This window comes from Saccostrea echinata, unplaced genomic scaffold, assembly GCF_033153115.1.
Source record: "Saccostrea echinata isolate AGI-Se365-2 ecotype Australia unplaced genomic scaffold, CSIRO_AGI_Sech_v1 ptg000015l, whole genome shotgun sequence".
Taxonomy (NCBI): Eukaryota; Metazoa; Mollusca; class Bivalvia; order Ostreida; family Ostreidae; genus Saccostrea; species Saccostrea echinata.
In genome coordinates this window covers 8774054-8786220 of record NW_026889764.1, presented here as the reverse complement: position 1 = coordinate 8786220, position 12167 = coordinate 8774054, and the positions used below count along the sequence as shown (strand labels likewise).

At 32.1% G+C, this 12167-nt stretch overlaps 1 protein-coding gene across 5 annotated transcripts in view; it reads left to right on the top strand.

The window, feature by feature from the left end:
- LOC133187483 (calcium-dependent secretion activator 1-like) overlaps positions 1-8444 on the top strand; it is a 45725-nt gene extending 37281 nt beyond the window's left edge. For 2 of the 5 annotated variants that reach the window (XM_061322879.1, XM_061322877.1), the window contains 8 exons: positions 654-692; positions 1611-1628; positions 2383-2457; positions 2820-2903; positions 3391-3498; positions 3673-3777; positions 4792-4878; positions 5025-8444. In XM_061322879.1, the coding sequence (XP_061178863.1) occupies positions 654-692; positions 1611-1628; positions 2383-2457; positions 2820-2903; positions 3391-3498; positions 3673-3777; positions 4792-4878; positions 5025-5162 (654 nt within the window). In that variant the 3' untranslated portion in view covers positions 5163-8444. Of the gene's footprint in view, positions 1-653; positions 693-1610; positions 1637-2382; positions 2458-2819; positions 2904-3390; positions 3499-3672; positions 3778-4791; positions 4879-5024 lie in introns of those variants that run through there. The other 3 variants (XM_061322880.1, XM_061322878.1, XR_009721202.1) reach the window with 2 other exon arrangements.
- The last annotated feature ends 3723 nt before the right edge of the window (positions 8445-12167 follow it).

Sequence of the window (12167 nt, the reverse complement as noted above, 5' to 3'; positions counted from 1 at the left end):
GAGATATTAGGTGACAAACTGTGTTTAAATCTAGGTACTATAAACATATAGGGCATGCTTAATAAAAGAGTCTGCAGGAGTGAAATGTTAAAGTTTACTTGGGCCATCATTAAATTTTTTTTTTTTTGTTTGCTGTACCACAACCCATATTTTTGAATGAGTTAGGTAGTTAGGTATGTTATTTGTTTTTTGGAATTATCTAACACGATAAATATTATGAAAATCACAGATAAACACATATATTCCTCCATTATTCTTACCTAAATTTCATCAACATAGTTTAGGTGTTTGTAAAAAAAAAAAAAAAAGAAAAAAGACATATGGAACCTAAAGTTTAAAAGCATTTAAGTTGAACGATCTGTATTTTCCCAGAAAAAAAATAAAGAAGTAAACATTAAAGTACTGAAAAAAAAAAAAAAAAAAAAACATGATCGAATAGAGGTAATTTTGATGGGTCTGTCAGAGTACATCAAACAAAACATTTTTTTATTGTTGGCCTTGCAGTTGTTGAAGATAAATCAAAAGTCAGTGACTTGTGAATACTTAGGAAATTTTTATGGCTAGCATTATGTGTCTTGTATTGATATAATAATTCTCAAAAATTTTAAATAATATGAATAAAAAAAAATGTTTCCTTGTTCTTTTAAGTATAGGCTCTGCATTTGTGTGCTCTTGACAGCGGGGAAAATATGGTAAGTATAAAATGTAACTCTTGTTAACTTGTAGTATAAATAAAGCATGAGTTATATCTGAATGTCTACTAGTAGTATTCATTACGTTTTTATCAAATTAATGTAGATTTTTGTTTATAAATATGAGTTGTTGTGCTTTGTTTATACATGTAATAGTTTTTGAAGTGCAGTTTTTTAAATCACATTCTTCAAGATGAACTCCTAGCTTTCACCTCTTCAAATGAATTCAATGCAATATTTTCATCTTCACATTGTTTCCTCAGTGGCAAATATTAATAATCACAGCGGATTTCAAGAAGACAAATTTTGAATTAAATTCTAGAAAGTAATATTTGGTTTGCAGAATGTCAGTGACATCATGCAGTGGAACTTAATTTTATTGAATTAAGTGGGGGAAATTTTTGGTCAATTTTTTTTATACTATGGATAATGTTAAGACCTAATAGGCTATTTTTTTGGTTATTGTTGAAAACCTGCTGAAATGATTCAAAACAACGTAAATATATTTTAAAGAAGTTTTTAATTTTCGATGCAAAACTGAGGTTCTCATTAATTGGTCTATATCTTTTAAAGATAAAAAGCAGATAGGTTATTTAAGAAACGCCTGCCATTCTTGTTAAGGTCTTGAGGATATGAACATATAAGACTCCTCACACAGGCACATAATCATGGCATTCTTCAGGAATTAATTTCTATATATTATAATAATCATTTTTGCACTGATTATGATTAGTAGAGTTGAATGACACAATAGATTTTTTTATTGAAAAAAAAAATTGGACATTGATGTTGTGGACCTGATGACAGGCATATTTTATACTATTGATGGTACTCTTATTTGAGTTTTTTTTTTCCTTAGATCTTTATTTCAATTTTCACATATTAATGACATGTTTTGTTCCTTTTGATTTCTTTCAGAAACTTAGAGAGAATTTGGTATTGTGGTATTGTGTTTTTTTTCTTTTCTCTTTATCTTTTTGTATTTGTATAATTGTACAGTACTTTAGCTAATCTAGACTGCTTGATTGTCTGTGTACTGTTTAATAAATATTATGTAGCCTCAGTGAAGGAGTGAACTATTCATTATAGATATGTCATGCCTAACCTCTTTAAAGACCATATTCATCTTCTTTAATTATCTATAAAGAAATTTCCATGAAAATGTATGACAGCTAACGACATTCATCTCGAATGCAACATTTAACAAATGCCAAGTAATTTTCGTGTGTGAAGTATCAAAATTTAACCTTTTATCTGTGTTTACTAATTCAGTGATGTGTCTGAACAAAAAAATAACTGTCATGACATTTACATCTATCTGAATTCTCCCGAGAGGTCATGTTCTCTGCAGTTAGTCTAGGCCTCAGCTTTCCTCTCTATCTACTTGTATTTTTGTTGTAAAGTAACTTTATATTCTTGACAAAGAAAAACATCACTATAAAACAATATTCATCTCTCAGGAAAAAAAATTAAATTTTAAAGTAAAATATTTTAGAAATATTATAAACTATTTTAATAAGAATTTTAGTATAAGGTATTTTAATAAGACATATGTTGAATTAAAGTTAAGTAAATGAACTATAGGTAAAAAATGAATTCAAAGTAAAATTAAAATTATGTCGACATTAGAATGCTTTATATTAAAATATGAAATACTTTACAATTTTCAATTTTTATTTTTTAATTTTAGCATCAGTATCACACTAAAATTGAAGATTTCCTGGACAGGATACAAGTTCAGATGGTCAAATGTTTGATAGAAAAGGTATGGAGTCTCAATGAAGTGAATACATGTATTTAAATCTTCATTGCTTTATATAGTCATACATGAAAAATCATGAATTTGATAAAAAAATTAAGAGAATCTATTGATTATTACACTTTCCATTGGTATTTCTCAGAAAGATTTACACTAGAATACAGACAACAGCCAGTATGAGGGTACCATTTAAAATTAATTTATTGTATCTGTATCGTGATACATCTAATTAGAATCTCATTTTGCTTCCTAACAGGAGAATTTCACCTAATTACAGAAATATGGACTTTCAGTTTTTTTTCGTTGTGTATATTCCAGTTGCTGTCAGTACTAGAGTCTGTGTTAAGTAAACATTGTATATATTCCAGTTGCTGTCAGTACTAGAGTCTGTGTTAAGTAAACTTGCCAGATATGATGAGGGAACCTTCTTTTCATCCATCTTATCATTAACAGTAAGTAGTATTCACCCAGCAACAGAGGATAGGATATTACACAGGATATTACTGACTAATTAAAGTAAAACATGGTCATAGCCAACTTCCAGGAATATATCCATACTTGAAATTGAACTTCCTGTATGTTGCTCTAGGAGAACAAGATTGAATAGATTATTTTTTTGATTTTCTTCCCTAAAATTCAGAAATAATTATTTTAAAATAAATCAATAATATCTTATATGATTTTCTTTAATGCACTATATATATCATCAACACTGTATGTATTTGCACATGTATACTGAATAATGCCAACTTTTTAAACATAATCGAACAGTTTACTTTCATCATATTATGAAAATAATTATTTGATGGTAAAAAAAAAGATTTTAAACAAGAAAATTTTTTATTTATGTAATTCATTCATGGAATATTACTCCTTGATATTTTCCCTTTCCCCGCTTTCCCATACATGTGATTCTAAATGATATAAATATTTATATAGAAACCTGTGAATGAGCTTGGCAAGGCATATGTGGACTTTATGAGAGGTAACCTGGACATACTTAGACAGAAGATAGCTGATGAGTTATTTACTCTCTCTATATTTGAGGTAAATGTGTATCAAAATGCAGTGGTTTGTCTTATTCTGTACAACCATTATACAAATTTAGTATATGTCAAAGTTCTTGTATATGGCATTGTTTTGTAATTTGTTAATTGATATGATGAATATTTACAAGTTTAAGGGGGAAAAAAAATTTTATGAATTGTTATTTTGTTTTAGCAATGGTACTCAGGTCAAATGAAGATGATATGTGATTGGTTATCAGACAGACTGGACTTGAGTCTCCACCCATATCAGTTAACATGTGTCATGACTATCAATAGGGTAAGTATCAGTTAACCTGAGTCATGACTATCTTTAGCGTGAGTTTATCAGTTAACGTATCATGACTATCAGTAGGGTAAGTTTGTCAGTTAACATGTGTCATGACTATTAATAGAGTAAGTTTGTCAGTTAACATGTGTCATGACTATTAATAGGGTAAGTTTGTCAGTTAACATTTGTCATGACTATCAATAGGGTAAGTTTTTCAGTTAACATTTGTCATGACTATCAATAGGGTAGGCTATCAGTTAACATGTGTCATGACTATCAGTAGAGTGACTTTGTCAGTTAACATGTGTCATGACTATCAATAGGGTAAATTTGTCAGTTAACATGTCATGACTATCAATAGGGTAAGTTTGTCAGTTGACATGTGTCATGACTATCAATAGGGTAAGTTTGTCAGTTAACGTGTCATGACTTGAGTCTCCACCCATACCAGTTAACATGTGTCATGACTATCAATAAGGTAAGTTTTTCAGTTAACGTGTCATGACTTGAGTCTCCACCCATATCAGTTAACATGTGTCATGACTTGAGTCTCCACCCATATCAGTTAACATGTCATGCTTTTAATAGGGTAAAATTGTCAGATAACCTGTTTCATGACCATGAATAGGGTAAGCTCTCAGTAATAAGTATCAGTTTACATGTGTCATGACCATCAATTGGGTAAGTGTGCAAAATCTTATTTTTTCATCAAAAAAGCCTAATTCAGGGGTCATATTGTACGAATTGTTTGTCCTCTGCATTAATTAAAGGTACTTCCAGGTGTTCTACATAATGGGAATCTAATAAAATCACTTACAAATGTAGGTAGTTCATGAAACGTGATTTACAGTAACTACCTGAATTATAAAAGAAGCTGAAATTAGTATGTCGGGCTTGAATTTTAGATCAATGATTCACAAAGTGTGTGATGTCAAACAAACGTTATGTGTGCAAAACATGTAGAAATGGTAATGAATGATACATGTATTTGAATTTTTCAATGCCAATATGTTTTTGTTTCAGAAATGTTTTTCTGATTTTGAGCTCCAGGGAGTTCCTGAGAACATATTAAATGCCAAAACCTATCAAACCATCTGTAGCAGACTTCAGGTTGTCGCTTTATCACAAAAATAACTTAAAAACTAAGTTTAGCATTTATATAGAGAGAAAAACGTATATAAACAGCCAATTACTAGCAATAAATAATTAGAAATCACTATGAAAAATAACATAAATGTAATTTTATTTTGTTTAAGGTGGAAGAGGCCACACAGTCTGTCACACAATCAGAGAACAACAGCAAGACATCACGATTCCTGGGGGGTGGGGGAAGTTCTATGGGTGGGGCCAGTAGTGGAACGGGCAGCCAGGCTAGCGGGGATGAGTCGGATTGAAACAGGAGACAATTCAGAAATATGTGATCTTTTTTGAATCAGTCAGTTTTCATAATGAAAACTTGTCAATATTGTTGCTTAAATTTGAAGAGATTTAGAAATATAAAGGCTAGTCGTGTTCAATACAGAAAATAGTTTTGTAGAAATTCAGACCTGTTCAACACATTGTGTGTAACTATAGGGTAGATGCCAAATCCAATCCTAAAAGAATTTAGGCTAATATATGAACTTGAAATAACTATTATTAAGCAGTTCATTTGGAAAAAAAATATGCAATTAGGTGAATTAAATCATTGAAATTTAGGTTGTAGTGAAAATTATCATTTTTTAGCATATACTTGCATTTCTTTACTGTTCAAACAACAAAAAAATGTGGAAGATAGAATAGATAATTGTGATGCCAGGGTAGAAGATTTGGTACATAATATGTTGTACTACATTGCTTAACTCCCAATATTTTACTGCTGCTTTTCTTCTTATATTTAGCACATCTTAGCTTTTGTAGAGAATCTCGTAAACATCATAGAAGGGACATTAGTTGAACCCTTGCCCCTATATTTTACTGTGAAGAATGAGATAAAAAAATTAATGCAATATGGTCTATAGTTTTACATATTTCGATTGTGTAAATTAATTTGATGTATGGCAAGACTGATTTTTCTGAAGAATATTATCTTCATTTTAACAATGTACCTCAGAGTATACTACAGGTAACTCTTGATGGCTCGAACTTCGATCTCTCGAAGTTCTTGATTGCTCGAAGTGAGTCTCCAGTCCCGAATTTTTCCCCTATATAACTAAGCAAATTTACTCTTGATTTCTCTAATTCTTGATCTCTCGAAACCCTTGATCCCTCGAAGTCAGAATGCAGTCCCGCTATGCATATTCTATTAGAATTTACTCTCGATACCTCGAAGTGGCTATGTGTATACAAGGTTATATAATTAGCACCTTTACCTGGACATTTTAATGGCCCAAGGCAGAAGACGTGGGTCTCGAGGAACGGGATGTTTATTTAGGTGACACTTATGCTGCAAGGTGATAATTGATTTATAATTATCCATATTTTGTCTATATGCTATTAAAATAATTATCATCGACTGTCTTACGATAATTTAGAGACGCAGTGTCAGTGAAACGTAGTAATTGATTAAAAGACAAAACACTCGAAGTTTTTCCTCGGTCCCGCGGACTTCGAGGAATCGGGAGTTACCTGTATAATCATACATAATTTAATGCACTCAAAATTAGCACAATCTTCCTCATGGACTGATTTGCATAATGTTAAAGTAGGGTATTTGGGGCCAAGTTTTTGTGAGTATATATGTTTTAATTATATATTAGTGTATACTTGAATAAGCAGATAATATACATGTAAAAAGCAGCATGAAAGGCGCTAAAATGTGATTACCTCTAAAAAAGTACGTTTACAGTAATGCATTACAGAAGTATATTCCATTACAAGATATCATTAACATTTATGATTTAAAGAACTGAAATGACTTCATTTGAAACAATTCAGATGAACTTGTAAATCACACTTTTGCATCACTAGAAACTTGTTTTTAAGTCTATTGATACATTACACAATCTCATGCAAAGGTTGTGCTTATACTCGCACACTGTTTTGATTCTAGGGGTGTCTGGTTTGCCATAGTGCAGTTAAATTTACATATTTTTTCCTAGGGTATTTAAGGTTTTAACTCTTGAATTTTTCAGAATTAATGTAACATTGCCTAAGAAGGAAAAAAGTTGTACATTTGTTAGCCAATTGTTTTTCTTTATCAAAATATAAACAAAATTAAGAATTGCATTACTCAAAGTAATTTTACTTTCGTATTAGTGGAAAATGGCAGTTCATTTGCTATTGAATATATTGATATGTAGTGTATTCATCATAGTTTTACAAGCCCTACCAAAAGTTAAGTATTTTGTACTACATGTATTTTGAGTTGTGTACTTCGGTTTTGTTTATTTTGAGAAGCACTGCCATTGATGTAAAAACTCTCATGAATAATTTTTAAAATAGTTTTGATACTTTTGCTATTGATTTCCTGCTCTGAATAGTAAATGAGAATCTGTAACACTTAAAATTATTCCATCATCAATGTTCAGCACAATTATAAATGTACATGCATATTTCTCCCTTACCTTTTTGAACGGTGTCTATTTAACTAAATGCTAGCTTCCCTATAAAAGCAACAACAATCAATGATTATAATTGATTGACTTTTCAGTGTGTTTTTAACCTGATTCTTAAGAACTAGCTTCTTAATACATTATTAAATTCAAAAACTGTCTTGGGAGTGTCTGACTGTTTCATAGTGAAATATTTAAGGAGAATACTAGTAATAGCTGTGAAGAAAAGCTCCTAATAAGTCAGGGCAATGTAGGGATTTTTTTTATGTTGGTAGCAAAATACATTGCATTGAAATAAACTTAAGTAAACTTTGTGATGTGCAGGTATACTTTTGTCTATATATTCCACAGAAATTTGGTTTTTAATATAGTTTCTTGAGTATTACATATAATATTGGATGTTATTGACAAAGACAAGCATAATGAGTTGTGTAATGTATTGTTTATTTATTTGAAATCCATTCCTAATGTGAGCATTCCTTTTTTTTTTTGTAGTACATAAACATGTATTTTAAGTAAACTAAATGGAAACAATTTGGAATTGGATCTATAGGTATAGTTGTGTTCTAGATGATGAGGTTGTGCTATATTATTCTGTTGATCTCATATTTCTGTTCGGTTGACTTGATTACATTTTTGTTAGTTGTTACTTATGTTCAACTCTTATTTTACAAAGTGGGGCATATATACAATGTCATGTTTTCATTATTATTTAAATAATATATTTACTATAAGAAATCCATTCAATATTTTGCTATATACACAGGTATGCACCTACATGTGTATACATGTACATTAAGTATCCATTTTTAAGAAATCCAAGGAAAGGAAAGCAATTTTTCTCTACATATTTAAATGAAGAATTGAATGAACGGGAAACTTATAATGCATCTAAACACTGTATTCAGTTAGGTCTCTGAGACACAGTTTTTGTAGGATCTGTTGTTAAATCCAATATATGTTGTTTCTTCTTGTTATTGACAATTATGCAATTTGCGTGCAATATTTATTAAAAGTATGAAAATCTGTATTAAAATGTAGAATACTGTCTTTTAGTTTTTGATTTCCTGCAAGCTTTTGCAAGAATAATGTATGCTCTTGGCTGTAGTAATAGATTTATGCTAAGTAAATTTTGATACATGATTATTTGTATTTCAAGACCTCGCTTACAAATGATAAGAATGAGGTATCATAATACAGAAAGAGAAATGAATAAGAATGTGCCTACATATATTGAACATTCAGGTTCCAGGTTAAAGTAAATGAATCAGATTTCTTTTTAAGTACCTCTGTGTCCTATATTGATCAGAGGCTTCTAGTTTTATTGTAAGTAGTAGTCAGGTATCAGATGCTGCATTTTCAACCAATTGCAAAGAATGACAATGTTTTGGAGAAGTTGAAAGTTTTTGGAGCAGGTCTCATTTCCAAGTAACTATAAACCCTATATTGACCAAACTTGCAGGGATGATACGTCTGTAAGGATGCACACTACCAGAATTGCTCTGAATGCTGGGTCTGACCTACATTTTCGGAAGGCGTGACCAGGTTCAAGTTTTTGGAGAATCCCTAACTTAATCAAACCTGCATCAATGATCAATGTTGCATCTAGGGATGCACACCAGTGTGCATGCGCAAAAGTACAGGTTGTTGCTGTTTTATTGTACTCAACCCCCCCCCCCCCCCCAATTTCATAGCAGTTACAACGACATTGGGCAGTACATCGAAATTCTTACCTGAAGCATTTGCAGTTACCCAAACAGGTAATTTTAGACCAACATTTAAAAAGGTACTTTTTGGCATGAGACTGCAACTGGTGCCAAAGATGTCCAGTTTAGGTTCTAAGCTCCACTAAATTTTCACATGCCCACTGAGGTGAAGGTAAAGTTTGCGACTGATACTGCGTACATGGGCTGCTCTGCTTCCAACAGTCAAAGACAGATCTATTGATATACTCAAAAAGAAGAGCTCTTGAGGAGACATTGAAGGGACCCTCTTTCCTGATATATATGTCAAGATGCACGACATTTACAGTTGGTACCGCTGGACCGGTTGTACATGACGTACCTGACGTAATCCTCATCAATTCTTGTGGAACATAGAGCTGTCACAGTTATTCACCCTCTGACCCAGTTTTGAGCTGTTTCCTTGTTCTAATCTCGGTGGAGATTCGGCTCGGCCAGTTATTTGGTCGGTGAAGGCGTCGGACTAATATCTAGCCGAGCCGAATCTCCACCGAGATTACAGTTTGTTCCAAATCTCTCTCTTTCATCACTGCCCCCCCCCCCCCCAATCTCTGATTTTCCTAAGGATTCCTTTCTAGAGACTGATGAGGGAAGGTTTTTAAAGTGTGGCGTATTTCTTTCCATGTTCAGCTTTTACCCTGTGTCACTGCAGGTTCTTGGTTATCCTTATCCAGACTGAGAGCTTCCGTTTTTTTTTTGGTTATGAATTATTTGTCAGTCTTCGTACAGTCTTTATCACGTTGAAGATCTGAACTAGGATTCCATAATGTCAGTAGTTGTTTTTTTTTTTTTTATAAACTTCCTCTACTGATGATATTGAACACTTTTTCAAAAATTGTTGAAGTTGATATAAAGTGATTATTGTAATTCCACAGACTACTCTATAATTTTTTTGGTCCCAGCCACCAAATCCTACAAATGTACCGGAAACAATTCACTGTTAGGCATTTTGTTACATGATTCCTATGCAAAGCGTCCTAGTGGTATGGTTCTAGGCCACCAAATACTGTGGATATATTGTAGACACTTGTTCATTGAAAACGAAGATTTTCTTTTGAAGGCTTAATTAAATATAGTACTTAGGTTTCTGCACCATAAAAAAGACCCATTTCACTTTGGTTTTAGATATATTATGTTAATGCATGATCCTACTAATATACTCGGTAAGACAATGGAATGGCCTTTTCTTTATGTTTCTCGATCCTGCGAATGTTACATTTTCTGCATCGTTGGTTCTGACCCTTACTAACTTTATCTTCTAAGTATAAATCTTTATCCTCATCTTTTCTCTTTTTCGTCTGTTTTATCTTGTCTTTCATGTCTGTTAGAATGTGAATTAGAAGTGCAAGGTCTTCTGCAAAGTCTAGGTTGTCTAATCTCTTAACGAAGGGGCACTGAATTCCTTTTGCAATTATCAAAGCAATTGTCTTGTTCCCAGCCTACAGCTATCAGAATTGGTGCTGGTAATAGGGGCAACCTTATTTTACCCCAGTGTTTACAGCAAATGATTCTGTCAGAGTTGTGTTATGAATTATTTGTCAGTCTTCGTACAGTCTTTATCACGTTGAAGATCTGAACTAGGATTCCATAATGTCAGTAGTTGTTTTTTTTTTTTTTTTATAAACTTCCTCTACTGATGATATTGAACACTTTTTCAAAAATTGTTGAAGTTGATATAAAGTGATTATTGTAATTCCACAGACTACTCTATAATTTGTGGTCTGTGCAGATTCTGGTCGATCCTTATCCGGTTTGTTCGTTTCTCAAATTTCAATATTTCTCAATAATTTGTTTATTGCTTCTTTTATTCTATTCGAAATAAAACGATTTAGAACCTTGCTTTCTACATATGTATATGACGCCTATCACTTTTTGCAGAGATTATGATCTCCCTTCTAAGGTACACATGGCTTTATAATTATTCCTTTTTCAAATCGCTAGGGATACTTTCTGCTTCTCAAATATTGTTTATCAGTTTAATACCAACTGGTTTTCCATTTTTAAAAGATTTAATGCTAGTAGCTTTTTTTTTCAATCTGTTTTTGTACTCAGATCTTTCCCTGGGTAAACAGATATTTAGGGCTCTGGTCTTTGTCTATTTAGCACTTTGTTGAAGTGTTTGTACCATCTATCTAGACCTTTCCCTAGCTTTACCACATTTTTTTATTCCTAATTTTTCATTGGAAGTTGGCATTTGTAGATCTTTTCTTGCTCAAGAGTTTTTGGCGAGGTTATCTTACTTTTTAAAGTCTCCTCGATGGACCGCGCGCTCAATTTCCTTCGCAATCTCATTTACAAAGTTTCTTTTTTGCCTGCAGTTTTTTTTTACTATGTCTAGCCCTTAATATTTAGTTTGAAGTTTCCTTCTTATGCAATATTGGTTTCACAATATTAATCTTTTTTCCTTATCTTTCATTTTTAGTGACAACAGTTTTTTTTTTTCATTTTACCTATTATTTTTCTTCCTAGAATTTTTCCCATGTGTTTTGAAAATGTCTTGGTATGTATCCCATTCATCTATGGAAGACTTTTTTCTTTGGTATCTAGACTTTCAGTTCGATTCGTTGGTTGAATTTGAAATTCATCTTCGATTCGTAAGTATTTCCGTTTTTCAACATTGTACTTAATGCGCTTCTTTCTCAGTTTTGCTAGTCCTATTTTCAATTTCCCATTAGTAAATTGTATACTAAGTCTCAGTTTACATCTGCTTCTCGTTTTAGTCTTACATTACTGAGGTCCGAGCTTTTTCACCCTAGATCACTCTGGTTTTTCACAATCTATCTAGCTGGCGACCCCCATTTTTCTTTAAAGAAATTTATACGTGGGAACATGGAGCCTCTAATAACAAGTGCATTTTATTTCACATAAATTCTCCATTTTTATTTATGTCCTCAGATGCACCATGGCTTTCCTTTATATCTTCTATGTTTCTGTTGTCTTGGCCAATCTTTGCATTCATTTCACCCTTTAAGTTTTAAAATGTCGTTTCTTTCCGCCATTGAAGTGCATACAATTTACTCCTGATTGATTAATTATTAGAAATATTATATATTTATTGACTGGGTTCGGGGTAAACATGCGTTTTGTCGGACCCAAGAGCCAACTTGTTTGCCATCATTAGAAC